We start from the raw sequence: 16616 nt of genomic DNA, 5'->3' as shown, positions 1-16616 counted from the left end.
TCCAGAAATATGAGCATATAAATTTCTGTTTTTAACCTCATTTATTTAAAATTAAATGAATTTGTAAGCCATTTGGTCTGTGGTATTTTGTTATGGTGGCCTGAGCTCATTAAGGCAGATTTTGGTACTGAGAAGTGAGGTATTGTAATTAAAAACAAAGAAACAAAAAGCTAAAAATGTGAAGCAGCCTTGAAACTGACAAATGAGTAGAGGCTGGAAAAATTCTGATGTGCAAGCTAGAAATAAGGTTGTTAAGGGTGATTCTGGTGAGGTGTCATTGGGGAATGAGGAACATGCTATTGGGAAATGAAGAAAAGACAACCCTTGATATGAAGTGGTGAAGAACTTGGCAGAACAGTATTCTAGCATTTTGTGGAAGGTAGAGCTTGACAGAGATAAAATTAGGTATGTATCACTAAGACCTGTAATTAAAGTGTTAAAGTACACAGGAAATTTCATTCTTCCTGACTGCTTACAGGAAAATGCAAAAGAGGAGACTTGAATTGCAGAAGAAATTGTTGAGGAAAACGGAACCAGAGCTTGGAGATTTGGAAAATTCTCAGCCTATCCATACTGCAAAAATTAGAAAACTTGTGCTGAAGAGAATCCTGAAAGTGTGGCTGAACAATAATCTGATAAAGAGATCATGAATGAGATTCATAGACTATATCAGCCATCTTAACAGAAATGAGGAGAGAGACTGGATTATACTAGAAGACACACTGCCACTGAGACTGTGCCACCTAAAATAGACATACAAGGCAGAACAAGCAAGGCCGTCACGGTTCTTAGATTTTACAAGAAGGGGACACAGAAATAATCGGCTGTGGAAGTTTACTGGCAGTTATGGATGGTTTCATTCCCGCCATGCTCTGCAGGATCCGAGGGAACAGAAAAGACCTTTGGAGGAGCATCTTTTAACAATCCACCTCTGGGGCTTACATCGTCTTGGCTCCTGGTAAATTTTGACATGAATGTGCCACACTGGCAGCTACTAACCAACAGGGGCTGGGACCAGTCTGCGTGATTTATGTCATACAGAACTTGTTAATGCTATGATCTTAGGAATCTAATCACCAAGGTGAGGCAGCCTGCAGTACTGACCTTACCATCCATGACCCTTCTTCACAGATGCCCAGACTCAGGCAACCATGAAGGAGTTGTATTCAGAACCTGTAGGTTTAATTTCAGACCCTCAGGATGGCATCTAAGGCCAATCCATGAGCCGTTAAACCTCAAGGCATTTAGGACAAATCTGATAATCTTTGGTGTTATTGCCAGTAATTAAAGATGGCAACCGATGGGCTAAATGATAACACTCATACCCTTACATTCATAGGGTTTCTCTGCCGTGTGAATTCTTTCATGTCTACTTAGGTGTGAGGAAACAGCAAATGCTTTCCCACATTCTTTACATACGAAGGATTTCTTTCCATTATGAGTTCACAGGTGAACATTAAGGCGTAAGGAATACAGAAATGCTTTGCCACATATCTTGCATACAAAGGGCTTTTCTCCACTATGGATTTTAAAATGTTTACTGTGACGGGAAGAAGTAATGAAGGTCTTCCCACATTCAACACATTCATAAGGCTTCTGTCCTGTGTGAATTCTTGTATGTTGAATAAGGCTTGTGGGCATAGTGAAGGCTTTCCCACATTCCTTATACTGATAGGACTTCTTTCTACTGTGACTTCATATGTGTGTAGAAAGGCCCGAGTACCGAGCGAAGGCTTGGCCACATTCCTTACATTCATAGGGTTTTATTCCAGTGTGGGTTCTTACAGGTTCAATAAAGTTGATTTGATCTAGTGAAGGCTTTCCCACAGTATGTACACTTGTTGGTTTTATTCCAGTGTGAATTTGAATGTGATTATTAAGGCATGAGGAATTTCTAAAGGATCTTCCACATTCTTTACGTTCAAAGGACTTCTTTCCTTTATGAGTTTTCACATGTGTATAAAGTTGAGAAAAATTAGTGAAGGATTTCCCACATTTCTTAGTCTTTTTGGATTTCTTTCCTGTATGAACTGTTACACACTGCTTTAGGTGTGAGGAAGCTGTGATGGCTCTCCCACATCCTGAAATTCACAGTTTCTCACCAGTGTGGATTTCCGTGTGATTATCAAGGCTCACAAAATACTTAAAGCCTTTTCCACATTCCTTGCATTTGTAGGATTGTCTTGCATTGAGAATTTCAAGATGTACAGTAAAGCCTGCAGTTAGAGCAAAGATTTTTCCACATGTATTTAATTTGGAAAGTTCCTGTCCAATAGAAGCTTCCTTGTGCACACTGAGGACATCTTTTCCTTAACAATTACCCTGAGAAGTGTTCCCTTCATTCTGAGCTCTCACGTGTGTCTTAAGGCAAAACTGTTCACTGAAGACCTCTCCACAATTCTTACAGTCACAGAGTTTCCATCCACTGTAGGCTCTTGTCATTCATATCCCATTGAATATTTGATTCTTCAAAAAACCCTGCAGAAGTGATGACCATTTGGTTCTAGGATGTATTTCCCCTTCTGACAACCATTTGCCAGATAGTCCACCACCATCCTTTCTACCTTTGTCTTTTCTTCAAAAGGGCAGATTGGTTCCCCAGAAAAAAACCCATGGGACAAATCAGTGGCTGCCATCCTCTGAAGCTGATGGTGCAATGTGCCTCAGTGCTCCCTTCCTTGATGCCAAGATCGCCTCTGGGCAGCCTATGAATCTAGGTGGATAGAGGCAATCTCCATTCCTCTTTGTACAGGGTTATTTGCGGTCCACAGCTGGGGTGGACTCCACCACCATAAAGGCAAAACCACACTGACCAAGTGGAGCCAGTGCTGGAAAAGCTGTTCATCCTTAATCTTATTTCTAGGATGCAGTATCATTTCAGAAAAACTATACCATCCATCACAGTTTGCACTCTGATTATCAGACTGAAACTTCACAGGATGAGGATGTGCTTTTGTGTTTTAGAGAGACTTTAAAAATTGGGATTTCTTTTATTGCCATTTGTTCGTATTTTTAAGTCACATTTCAGCAAACTGGTGATTTTGTGGTTTGTTACAGGTGGAAAATGAATTGATTTACTATGTTCATGATGACAGCGAGAAGCTTCATGACAATTCACCATCTTTGCAAATAGCTCAGAGCTTGGAAAACAGTCTTCCCCAAACTCTTTTTGTGACTGTTGAATCTGTAAATGATGACGCTCCGGTGGTAACAGCCAATAACATCCTTCAGGTAAGTGCTACCTGCTTTTGACTTATCGTAAGAACCTGAGGGCTACCAATTTGATTTTCATTTATATTATTTCTAATGATAAATAGTAAGACCTATGACTGTGTATATAGTTGACAAGTTCCCACTGGTTTTAAATAAATATTACTTATTACTTGGGTGTTCTGCTGGGTACTGTTGGGAGATGAGAAGGAATCACAATGAGTTACCTTCATATTCTGTTTCATAAGCAGCACCACCCTGAGGCATGGCTGTTTCAAGGCAGGTGAGGGAGGTGCATGCATGTGGGCAGCCTCTGCCAGGCTGGCAGCATCGTGGTTAAGAGAACGGCTCTGTAGTGGATGGATAGATCTGGGGATGAGCCCTGGCTCCCCAGTATTAGCTACGTGACCTTGGGCAAGTTACTTAGTCTGCTAATTTGCTCTCATATGAGTGGGGGGAAATGGAGGCAGAGCTGTGCAGATTAAATGATAAAATGATGTGAAGCTCTCATGCAGTGCTTGATGCATGGTTAAGGCTAAATGATAACTCTTATTACTAAAAAAAACGCTCCAAGGCCATATCAGTTTTTGGGTAAAATAAGGCCACTACTGAGTCATGGGACAGTATTTTTCTGGTTCTGGGAGCCTCAGTCTCCCTTTGCTGTCAGATGATCCCCCAGGGCTACTTCCCAAGTGCTCACAGTAAGTACCTCTTGGTTGTGCAGAGTGTCTGCCATTTTACACCTCTCCTGAGCAGGAGCCCTGAGGTGATAGCTGCTGCTGTGGCTTTTGTTGCCCACACAGAGAGGATGATGTGCTGGAAGCCTCCTGACACCAGTGGCTCCATTCCCTGCCACAGCAGCACTACCTGCTACACCAGCACCACCAGCATTGAAGCTGGCAAACCCTTCCATGCCAATTTACACTCAAGTATCCAAAAACTTCCATTTAATAGATTTTCGTGGTTTTCATGTACCCTTTCTTTCTGTCTCTTCTTCTAAGAACCTGTGCATGAATCCATAAGACTGGCTTGAAGAAAAACTGTAACTAATACAATAAGTGCTCAAAAAGTAAGTATTTGCTGTAATTATGTGCCAGGTACTTCTCTAAGGGCTTAAGCCAGCTGAGATATGTGCTACCATTTGTCTTGTTGGACAGATGAGGGAACTGCATGACCGCTGAACAACAGGCTGAGGATGGAAGGACAGCATGGAAGCCTGATGGTTCCTACATGCCTTTGTCCATGATCTCCAGCAGTGCCTAACGCAGAGTAAACAGGAAATATTTGTTGAAGGAATGAATGAATGGAGATATAAACCATTAATTCCCCCAGCACTGGTCCATGTTTTCTAGACCAGGTTTTTATCTTGACTCTCTTCCTTTAGTGTGACTGTGTTTCTGGGAGAAGCCTTAGCCTCTCACACAAATGAGCCCATAGTGGGCTCATTCATCAAGTATGTCAAGACACGGGAATCTGAATGTGTTCAACTTGAAATTTGGTTGAGATGAATGTTCCCACATACATATTTGGCAATTTCAGCCTTGTTTATACTGCTCATGAGGGTCAATAGTTAATAATATATTATTTAGAGGGTCAGAGGAAGTTGTATGGTCAGAGGTGCAGAAAAGGTGGATGTGAGAAAGATTCTATGGTTCTGTCTGGCAATGGTGCCTCCCTTTGGGTGATGGAGAGCTTGAATATGTGGTGGGGTTTTTTGTTATCACATTGACTGGAAGATGCTACTGTATTTAATGCCTGAGGGCCAAGGATGTATACTATTTTCAATGTATGGGCTAATCCTACAAAATGAAGAAATGACCCACCCGAAGCGTTGATAGTGTCCTGTTGAGAAACAGTCCAGGAAGAACTTGGGAATTACAGTACACAGGCCCCATCAGGCTTGCTGCCTGCTTGTTTGCATGGTCTACAAGCTGAGAATGGTTTTTATAGATGAACATTTGCAATCAATTTAATTATAGGAAACATTAACTTTGAAGCTCATGTAAGCAAAATGTTTTCCCTGAAAAAAGAATTCCATTCTTCTCAGTAGTAGGTGTCTATTACAAAAACAAATTACATTCAATTATTATTATTATTATTTTGAGATGGGGTCTTACTCTGTCAGACAGGCTGGAGTGCAGTGGCATGATCCCAGCTAACTGTAACCTCCACCTTTCAGACTCAAATGATCCTCCCACTTCAGCCTCCTGAGTAGCTGGGACCACAGGCACATGCCACCATGCCTAGCTAATTGTTTTTTATTATTTTTGATAGAGGTGGCCCAGTCTGGTCTCAACTCCTGAGTGCAAGTGATCCTCCTGCCCCAGCCTCCCAAAGTGCTGGAATTACAACTGTGAGCCGCCACACTTGGCTCAATTATTATTATTATTATTTGAATTTTATTGGTAAAAAATTTGTGAAAAAACTTTTTTCTTGTTATGTAAGTACCCATAAAATATCCTCTGTTTTGTCTCATGGCCCCAAAAGCCTAAACTTAGTTCTGGTTTTTCATAGAAAATATTTGCCAGCCCACATATATACCATGGAATACTATGCATTCATTAAAAAAAATTAGTTAATGTCCTTTGCAGGGACATGGATGAAGCAGGAAGCCATTATTCTCAGAAAACTGACACAGGAACAGAAAACCAAACACTGCATGTTCTCACTCATAAGTGGGAGTTGAACAGTGAGAACACACGGACACAGGGAGGGGAACATCACACAGCAAGGCCTGTCGGGAGGTGGGAGCAAGGGGAAGGAGATCATTAGGACACATATCTAATGCCTGAGGGGCTTAAAACCTAGTTGACAGGTTGATGGGTGCAGCAAACCACCATGGCACATGTATACCTATGTAACAAACCTGCATGCTCTGCACATGTATCCCAGAACTTAAAGTAAAAAAAAAAAAAAAAGAAAATATTTGCCAACCCTTGCTATAGACCAGCACTATCTGGTAGAACTTTGTGTGGTGATAAAATGTGGTATCTGTGCTTCCAATACAGTAGCCACCAGTCACATGCAGTTGGAAAGTAGTTGAAATAAGACTAGTATGATTAAGGAATGAAATTTTAAATTTTATATAATTTAAGTAGTTTACATTAAATTTAAATAGTCTCATCTACCTAGTGGCTACTGTATTGAACAGTAGTATTCTAAACAGTAAGGGATGGGGCAGATTCTGGTAGGCAGAGGCAAGAATGTGTTCAAAACTACATTTACAGGGCAGGGAGAAAACTAACCCACTAGAATCAAAGATCCATGTTTCACAGCATAGGCTGGAAATGAGGGCCTTGGATTCTAGGAAATGATTTGGACGATTTTGTAGCCATGGGAGAACATGCAGATATATTCTATCTGTGTGGAGTGGCTGAGGGAACATAGAGCTTCCAAAGCCACTTTACCCTCATAATGTTTTAAAAAAGAAAAGCATGATACTGTTTTCATCATTTGAGCAATTTTCTCCCTTTCCTTCAGACAGCCTTTCATCCTTTTCAGTGTGATCCCAGATTGACTTTTAAAGTACATCTGCATTTATCCTTCCTCCCTCTGTTTCCGAAGTTCATTACCATCATGGCTAAAGAATAAGAAACCAATGTAAGTCTCTGACTGGCCATGTGGCTGGATTTAGTTTTGACAGTGTTGCCTAATAGCCACTGATGTATCAGGTTGGTGCCAAAGTAATTGCAGTTTTTGTCACTGAAAATAACGGCAAAAACCACAATCACTTTGGCACCAACATAATAGATCAACTGATCTAAAATAAACACATCTATGTATTGTATATTCTATAGTATATACACTATTTTCATATGTATTTATAAATGTGTAATGCATATGCATATACCAATGTGATATAATATTTTTAATGTATAATCTCTCAGTTAAAAAGAAGACCAAATGTTATCCCTAACCTTGTTTTACAGGTGAGTAAACTAGAACCCAGGGAGTAGTGTGCAGCCTAAGGTGCTGTAACTGGTTGGTTGTAGGGGTCTCCTGACTTCTAGTCTGAGAATTCTGTGACCCTGCTTTCTTTACTGTGCTTTTCTGGGGGGGGGGGGGGCTATTGTGGAGGATTTAAAAAATGGACCATTTTAACTAACAAAATAATGGTTAGGGCTAGTATTATTCTAACCCAATAGATCTCAAAGGTTATTTTCTAAGTGGCAAGGATGATCTAGACCACCAAGCTACAGATTGGCACAGCAGATGCACCATCTCTGGGTGGTGGTGATACAAACAGGGAAACAGTCTTTGGTGAGAGTGGTGACCACATAGGTAACAGGGAGAGACAGAATGACAGCAGGGAGAATAGCGAAGAAATACGAAGCAGTAAACCATTGACCTTAATTTATAAAGCACCCTAGGGCCAATTAAATGATTGTGCAGGCATAGCCAGGAACCCCCCAGAGGCTATGTAACTAGTGCACTTTACCGGGTTAAAAATTGTAAGGGTTTTTATTTGTTCAAAACAATTGGATCTAGAAATAGGCTTTTTAGTGCTTTTAGTTATCTTAGAGCTTGATTGATTATTCAGTCTTTATATTTTAAGTGAAAAATTAATAGTGTTTTTACCTTAAGAACTTGTCACATTATCGTTTGACTCCACAGTATGGCTCAGGTAATCTGGGATGGTCTGTTCCAGTTGGTCACAATTTAGGCTGCCCCACTGTTTTCAGCCACATCTCCCCACCCCACAGATTCATGTTGTAGTAATGCCTCCTGAACTCTCTCTGCAAAGTGATCTGGGAAATAGGTTGGCAGCTACAACGAGGAATTTTAGGTGTCCATTGTTATTAAATACAGTTATAGAAGTTTACATTTATTGTGTGCTTCCCAAGTACCAGGCCTCTTCCGTAACTGGTGTCATTTTCACAGCCCTCTAAGGAAACGTCTATGATTCATAACCTTACTTATACTGCAGGAACACTGAGGCACAGAGAGGTAAAAAGGAGGCGTGGACTTGATGCTAAGTCTGTCTGAACCTGACATTTTGCCCCCACATTCTGACACTTTTCCCTGCTCCTCTCGACTGACTCAAGCTCTTTCAATGCATCCAGTTGTCAGGGGGTGTCTTTATTAGCAAGAAAAAGAAAAGTACCACAGCTGCTGTGCCTCTTGCTTCTACTGAAGTGGCTTTTATGGGATAGAGCTGTAGCAGTTGTTATCAGCATGTATGGGTTTACCCGGGAACCTCAGCAGAGGCTTTGGGCATTTGGCTACATGGTACAGAATTGCAGGATGAGAGAGACGCAAGAGAGGGAATAGGGAAGTTGAGATGTAGAAAGATACTGGAGAAGTGCTGGAGTTGACCAATGAAGGAGAAAACCAAAGGATAACTAGTAAACTCTTAGGCCTCTTTGGGAATTGAAGCTCCATTTTGGGCTTGGCTTTCAGTTCCTAAGTCTCATATGATGCACCATCAGCTTAATACCAACTTTACGATATTAAATATACCTGTCAAATTAGGATGTTCAGAAACGTTAAAACGTGAGAGGGAAAATATGTACCCTAGACTTTGTCTCTGTCCTTCCTTGGAATTAGGGAGAAACAGTCTCCATCAGACACTGCAGGGTTGCTTCAAGGGTCTGCCCAGACCGCCTCTCTCCAACCTTGATATAAGGGTGTGTTCTCTCAAGGAAAAAAGAAAGACTAACTGTGGCCGAGGACTGTTTCCTTTATTCTTACCTTATTCCCTGGATAGTCTGGATCCAGTTCAGGAAGTGCACGACTTCCCAGTTTTTGAAGGATGTGTCATTCAATGCTGGCTCTTTCTGAGTTTATTCGTTTATTTATCAGTATAGAAAGTTGTTCCTTACCTTGAAGGTTTTGGATTAAAATTGGGAGAATGGAGTTTAAGGTTTGTAAACTGCTCATATGAACTTCAGCAAAATATCTCTGGGCATTACTTTCCTTAATAGCAAAACCCCGGGGATGGGGTATTGTTTTACTTGGTGATCTCTCAATCCCTCCCAGTTCTAATGCCCTATGAGTCTATGGTTGTAAAGCTTGTTGATATTCTCTGGTTGAAGCTGGACTTAGACAGATGGAGAAGCAGTAGAGCTGCCATTTTACATTGGATAGACTCACTTTAGTCTAGACTAGGTGGAGGTTTTACATTTCAGATGAACCATTTCCCTTCTCTTTGACAAGTGTACAAATAGTTTTGGTTTTCAAGTCAGTGTGTCTGACGTCTCAAGGTGACTAGGTACTACTGTGGGACATACTAACTAGCCATGTAAAGATGTAGAAGAAGTTTTGGGAGGACTTTCTTGATTTTTTCTTAAATGAAAGAAATCCAAGAATTTGTTTCTCGAATTCTAAGCAATGATCATGGCGTGCTAAATGAAAGTCTTCCCAAACCAAGGTGTTTTAGCTTATTTGCCAAATAATTTTTTGTTTGTTTAAATTATGACTATTGTGAATAATGACTTTTGGGATTTTATTGATTTTTAGTCATGTGGTACACAATTTAGTTAGACGGCTTCCCTTTAAGTGTGGGTGTGTTACCTCCTCTGGGAAGGTAGCCTAGTTAGACTACGGCTCCCCAAGCTTCTAGATGTGATGCTCTCAAAAGAGACCTTCTCTAACCACCCCAGAAGAAATAGCATCATGCCATCCTTTATCCCTGGACTCTTATTTATTATTATTTTTTTAGTGCCAACCACTCTCTGGTATTAAACAAATAAGCAAATCTGTTTTGTGTCTCCTCCCATAAATGTAAGCTCCATTTGGAAGGGGCTTTATCTGTCTTTTCCCTGTGGTGTCCTCAGTGCGTGGCATGGTATCTGGCACATTATGGAGGCTCAACAAATACTGAGTGCCTAATGCCTTCATGGAGCTTATGTTCAGTAGGGAAGACAATACAATTATTTTATAAATGGAATAAGATCTGCTCTACTCTTCAGTAAAGCACTTGAGGAGATAGAGAATGACTGCAATTAAAGAATACTGAGACTACAGAGATGGTAGTCAGGGAAGGTCTGTTCAAGGCGTGGAGGCTTGTGTGTGGGTGGCTTCGAAGATCTCCCCCACTGATTTGCAAGGACTCATAGGATTTAGCATACTCCTGGCTAAGATTTATTACCATGAATAATGTGACGCAAAATCAGCAAAGGGACCCAGCACATGAGGTGAAGTCCAGAGGAAACTGGGTCAAGCTCTAAGAGTCCTTATCCAGGAAAGTCACCTAGGATGCACTTAATCCCTCCAGCAACGAGTTGTCATGACACATGCAAAGTGTTGATACAGGGGAAGCTCATGAGATACTGGGTGCCCAGGATTTTTATTGGGAGCTGGTTAGGTAGACACGCTCTGCTTAGTATGTACCCAAATCCCTGACCCCTAGAAGGAAACAGGTGTCCAGCATAAACCACATGATTTATACAAGCAGTTTAGACACAGCGAGCCTCCCTTATAATTTAGGGAAAGTTTTATATCAGCATGGGAAACTTTTTAATAGCCAAGTTCCCAGACACCAGTGCAGTGCCAACCTTGTGAGCAGGGCTTTCTCAGGACAGGCAGCCTTCAGCCTGTGAGTGAACTCTTTTCTGAGTAAAGATGGGAAGCTGGGGGAGGGTGATTAGACTGGGAAGTGAGGAGTCATAGGAATATTAGAGGGAAGAGCACTTGAGGCAGAAGAATGATCAAGGGCAAAGACAGTGAGTCTGGAGCGTGTTTGATGACATGCAAAGCTCATGTTACTGGAGCAGATGGAGGGAGGAGGAGAGTGAATAGATACCTCTCCATGGTGAGAGTTGATTTCTGGGCATAAGGACCCCCCAACGCCAGACAGTTTTATTCCACAGGCCTTTCAGAGATAATGACAGAGAAGCAGGCCAGCACTTATTGAGCCCCTTTTAGTCAGGCTCATTTCTAAAAGTATCACATAAGTGGTTAAATGATTTCTCATGTAATTCTCTCAACGACTCTTGAAATAAAACGAAGACTGCAACAGACTTGGGGCAGAGAAAGGTTAAGTCACTTGACCAAAGTCATATGGTTAGAAGAGTGGGTGGGTCTTGTGGTCAGGTTGTCTTTGTCCAGAGCCCCCACTCTGCTATCTACAATGGGAATGCTCTGTAATAGCATTTTAAAACTGCAGGTTGCAACCTGTGGAGTGGGCTGTGAAATTAATTGAGTCAGAACCAATTTTTTAAAAAATTAAATAGAATGGGTAGTAACAGAATGTGTTGTGTATAATGAGGGTAAATATTGTTTTTGTGAAAATTTCACTTGATATATATAGAGTTTTAAACACACACACATACGAATATACATATGTATACTAAGTTGCTTTGTAAAATGTATTCTTTAGCTTTGGTATTAATGAAAAAACATTGTAAGCCACTGACCTAGCAAAGCTAGATTCTTTTATAGATATGAATCACATTTTTTTCATCACTCCTCCTGTTTCTGGGCTAATCTGTCCTTTTATGGGATTGAGTCAAGTCCCAGAAGTTCATCTACTGGAACTACTATCCACCAGGACACTCGAAACTGTACTATAGGGTAATGCTAGAGTTGACACAGCCTATAACAACCCCCAAGTCCCACTTTATCAGGATACGTCACCGCATGTAAGAGGGCTCTGTGTTCTAGGTGGGAGTCAGATTGTTTCCCTCAGCTTTGAAGTCTCCTTGTGACTTCTCAAGGTCCCAGCCCTGCCTGCAGGTTAACCCTGCCTGCCCTTGACCCTGACCCTCTGCCTTGTTCATTTCAGCAGGAAAGGAGATTGGGATGGAAGTACCAGCGACACTGTCTGCAAATCTGGCAGATCCACTTTATATACTGCTGTTGTGGTCCAAAGTTATGAAGGAAGAAAAATAATACATTATGAAATTTTAAATATTCCAAGAAAAAGGGATGTAGATGAGGGTATATAATCACAGTGTTGCTTTCTTTGTGTCTATAGTATAATGTGAATGAAATTGCTGTCAGGATTTTAGAATGATGAAGTCTTGTGCACTGAAATTTTATGATATAATCACAATGGCTATTACCAATGTCAACATAATTTAAACTTGATGAATAAGAGCCAAGAGGCATCCAGGAATTGGCCTCGCTGATTTTGATAGCCTGTGTAGGCAATTGATGACATTTAAGACATCCTTTTAATTTCTGCCCCTCATTTTTTTATTGGAGTGTGGTTTCTCTTTTATCCACTAGAATGTATAATAACAATGGCAAATGAGCATAGAAACTTTCCTGAAAGACTGTGTGTATTGATCAATTGCAGACTGTTCTCATAAGTTGATAACCTTTAACATTATTAAATAATTTTCACACATCAGGTGTGTTTACTTTTTTTGTGAAAGCTAATAGATAAAGCATATGCATTTTATCAAAATAGTAGAGCCACGAGGATGCAGTTTTCAATAACATAGTTTCTCCAAAGTTATGGTTACGAGTTACTTCTTTCCAGGCAAAGTTTTAAACTTAGGAGATTATTTCAGACAGTGACATTTCTTATTTCTATATTTCAGAGCATATCAAACAGTAATAATAACAACCATTTACATGGTCCGTTACATGATCCTAACAATAGTTATTACTTACATCATACTTACAATGCCTGGCATTGTTCTATGCACTTTACATTTACCCAGTGAATCTTCAACAACTCTCTGAGACATGATTTTTATTTTAAAGGTGAGAAATTTGTAGGCTTTGACACTTCTCCAAGGTCCAAAGCAGAAGGGCTGCTGGTGGCAGCAAGTGGCAGAGCTAGAACGCGAGTTGGAGCTGGAACCACAGTGTTCTCCCACTTCTTCCTTCATAGTTAGCGAAGAAGCTCAAGGACCTGGTTAAGTACAGAAAGAAAGTATTGCTCTTATTCTAATTTTAAGGTGGAATTAAAGATCAAGAGGTTATTTGCCCAAAATAACAAAATTAGTGGCGGAGTCTGGGGCAAAGGCAGTTATGCAAATGCAAATGTGATCAAGTCTTCAGATTCAATGCTGTTTCTCACTTTTCAAATAGCATGTTCTCAAGACATTCGGATTATCCTGCATGATGACTCACTCTCCCTACTTGTCATCTGGGCCTGGAGGAGGTGGCAAGAAAGTCTGTCTGCAGCCTAAGTGGGAGAAGGAGGTGGAAGCGTGGGGGCAGAGTTGCTGATAACATCTCAGACTCTGGGGGGAGTTCATAGCCAGCAATCTGAATGTTAACCTCTGTGTCCCACCATTTCAGACACACTTCTTTCTCCTGACGAAGTAAAACATTTCCTTAAGCCACGGGGCTTTCGGCTGGTCTCCAAGGTCATTCGATGGTACAAGAAATCATTTGTGTCCCAACAAACTGGAACTGGGAATTGGAGTTAGACCATCTTGGGTGAATCCTTTGCATTTTACTCTGAAATATATTCTACTGAGTATTTTTGTATTCAAATATGATCAGTGAATTTTGTGCATACCTGATAAAACATGTTTTGTCCACAAGGGGGCTTCATTTTCCTATTTTTCAAGTTTCTCTTTCAGTAATACTATACATTTTGTTTTGTTGATTTTATACTGAAAATAGAACCATTTGCTTGCTTTTGAGAAATACTTGTCATCACTAAAGGAGCTTTGAGAGCTGGACAGAGTAGAAGAATTAGGGCAGCAAAGTTTGAAATGCCAACTGAAGCTCTTGGGGGACCAACAGTGGGAGAGTGAATTCATGAGCATTTCACATCCCTCGTATGAAACTCAAAAAAGTCTGGGTTTTCTTTTTTTTTCTTGAGACGAAGTCTTGCTCTGTCACCCAGGCTGAAGTGCAGTGGCACGATCTCGGCTCACTGCAGCCTCTGCCTCCAAAGGTCTGGGCTTTTAAATATTAAGTTTACAACTAGGATTAAATGGGATCATAATTCGGTTTCTAAATGCCACTAACCTCCTCTTAAAGCTAAAGGTCAATTTAAAAATTATTATTCCAGGGTTGTGTTATTTTCTGATATTTATGCTTTGAACCATTCTTTTTTGGGCTTTGGATCACTTTAAAATCTGAATTCAAGTTGGGGGTCCTTGTTTTCCTTCTCCTCGTCTGCCTGAAGTTTCCGTTACCAAGCACTGGGCACTAAATCAGGCCTTACCTGAAGCAATGGGGTCGTTAGTTGAACTAAATTTGGTTTGAGTGGAAATGAGACCTGAGGTTACTAGATCTTGTTTTGAGTGGCAGGTTTTCCATTTGTTTTGGAAGATGGTATATTTCAGAGGTGAGCGGGAGGGAAAGCAGTGTTCCATAGCAGAGTAGCTACAGTGGAAAACCTGCTGCGCCCAGCCTTGGTGTGCATGGCCTTGGAAAAAATGATAGTCTCTACAAGTCACGAGAAGAGAAATGGCAGCACATTTCCAAGTTAGCTGGAGCTCTAGAAGAAATGAGGATGAGATATGCGGATGGATTAAAAAATGTAAAAAGTGAAAAACCAGAATGAGTGGGCTGGGAATTTTGTTAAACGGTCCAACTTGTACATTTTATTATAGCCTTTCTGTGGGCTTAAATGAAGGCCAAAACCTTCTTATTTGAATGTTGTATTGATTTGCATTTCTGGTAGCTATTTAAAAGTTGATGTCCTTAGAACTTAGTGCTGCAAAATCTTCAGTGGGCATATTCAAATGTCAAGATATAGGCATGTCCATCAACAACACAATTATTAAACAGATACACTATTCACCCCAAATTATGGAGGAATGCTGGGAGATTAAACAAAATCTGCAGTACCTGTTATAGAATAGCCTCAATAACGGCAATAATCACACCCTAAGTGACTTTTTGGAAACAGTAAAAAATCACGTCTGTCCTCAAAGCCAAATCTGATGAAGAAGATGGGCCACATAAAGCTAATATTTATTGAATGCTTACTATGTGCCCGGCAAAACAGTTCTAAGCACTTTTCATATATTAAGTCACTCAGTCTATGTAACAGAGCTATAATTTCTAGTTTACTGATGAGGAAATTAAGGCAGAGAGACGTTAAGAAATGTACCCAAGGTTATATAGCTAGTAAGCAACAAAGCAGTGACCCAAACCTAGGTAGTCTAACTGGACAGAAACTAAACCAAATATTCTTGAACAACCTGAAAATAATTTTAAAAGAATTTCAAGCAGTGATATTGTTATTGGAAAATGTTATTTTTCAACATAACTACTTTGAGGAGTTAAACATTGGTTTGGCGGTGTAAGTTGGTGTGTATGTGTGTATGCGTGTGCACATGTGTACATATGTGGAGTATGTGGGTATTTATTTATGCACAATTACTTTATGGTCTCAGCTGTTAACTTTTAAGAAATTAAACGATAATTCACAAAATAGTTTTCTTCCTGTGTTATTAGTAGTTGGTGTATTAGAAGGAACCAGAATGGATTGTCTTCCAGCCCCATTATGCCTGATATGAAAACATAGGAATCTTATATATTTTCTGAATTTCCTGTCTCAAATTCTGTTTAGTTATTAGATGATAGGTGGGCTTGGAGTAAGTTATTTCACCAACTGCTCATTCTACTGAGGGAAATGGTTCTCTTTAACTGGAGAGGTCATCTATTAAGTCATTTAGGATTGAATTTTTTTTCTTTTTAATTATATTTTAAGTTCTAGGGTACAAGTGCACAACGTGCAGGTTTGTACATGTGCCATGTTGGTGTGCTGCACCCATTAACTCATCATTTACATTAGGTATATCTCCTAATGCTATCCCTCCCCTCACCCCCTCCCCACAATGGGACCCGGTGTGTGATGCTCCCCTTCCTGTGTCCAAGTGATCTCATTGTTCAATTCCCACCTATGAGTGAGAACATGCAGTGTTTGGTTTTCTGTTCTTGCGATAGTTTGCTGAGAATGATGGTTTCCAGCTGCATCCATGACCCTACAAAGGACACGAACTCATCCTTTTATATGGCTGTATAGTATTCCATGGTGTATATGTGCCACATTTTCTTAATCCAGTCTGTCACTGATGGACATTGGATTGATTCCAAGTCTTTGCTATTGTGAATAGTGCCGCAATAAACATACGTGTGCGTGTGTCTTTATGGCAGCATGACTTATAATCCTTTGGGTATATCCTCAGTAATGGGATGGCTGGGTCAAATGATATTTCTAGTTCTAGATCCTTGAGGAATGGCCACACTGTTTTCCACAATGGTTGAACTAGTTTACAGTCCCACCAACGGTGTAAAAGTGTTCCTATTTCTCCACATCCTCTCCAGCACCTGTTGTTCCCTGTATTTTTAATGATGGCCACTCTAACTGGTGTGAGATGGTATCTCGTTGTGGTTTTGATTTGCATTTCTCTGATGGCCAGTGATGACGAGCATTTTTTCATGTGTCTGTTGGCGGTATGCGTGTCTTCTTTTGAGAAATGTCTGTTCATATCCTTTGCCCACTTTTTGATGGGATTGTTTGTTTTTTTCTTGTAAATTTG

General features: G+C 40.4%; 1 protein-coding gene and 1 pseudogene across 1 annotated transcript in view; one reads left to right on the top strand and one right to left on the bottom strand.

Annotated features, from left to right (window-relative positions):
- Positions 1-16616, top strand: part of LOC102140273 (hypothetical protein) — a 52844-nt gene that overhangs the window by 7140 nt on the left and 29088 nt on the right. Inside the window, exons 3-4 of the mRNA XM_073993449.1 lie at positions 3058-3231; positions 4212-4279. Of these exons, the coding sequence (XP_073849550.1) occupies positions 3058-3231; positions 4212-4232 (195 nt within the window). The 3' untranslated portion in view covers positions 4233-4279. The remainder of the gene's footprint in view (positions 1-3057; positions 3232-4211; positions 4280-16616) is intronic.
- On the bottom strand, positions 1240-2737 carry LOC135971290 (uncharacterized; annotated as a pseudogene).

Source organism: Macaca fascicularis, chromosome 6, assembly GCF_037993035.2.
Source record: "Macaca fascicularis isolate 582-1 chromosome 6, T2T-MFA8v1.1".
Classification (NCBI taxonomy): Eukaryota; Metazoa; Chordata; class Mammalia; order Primates; family Cercopithecidae; genus Macaca; species Macaca fascicularis.
The sequence above is the reverse complement of the archived record's forward strand: the minus strand, read 5'-3'. Positions and strand labels throughout refer to the sequence as shown.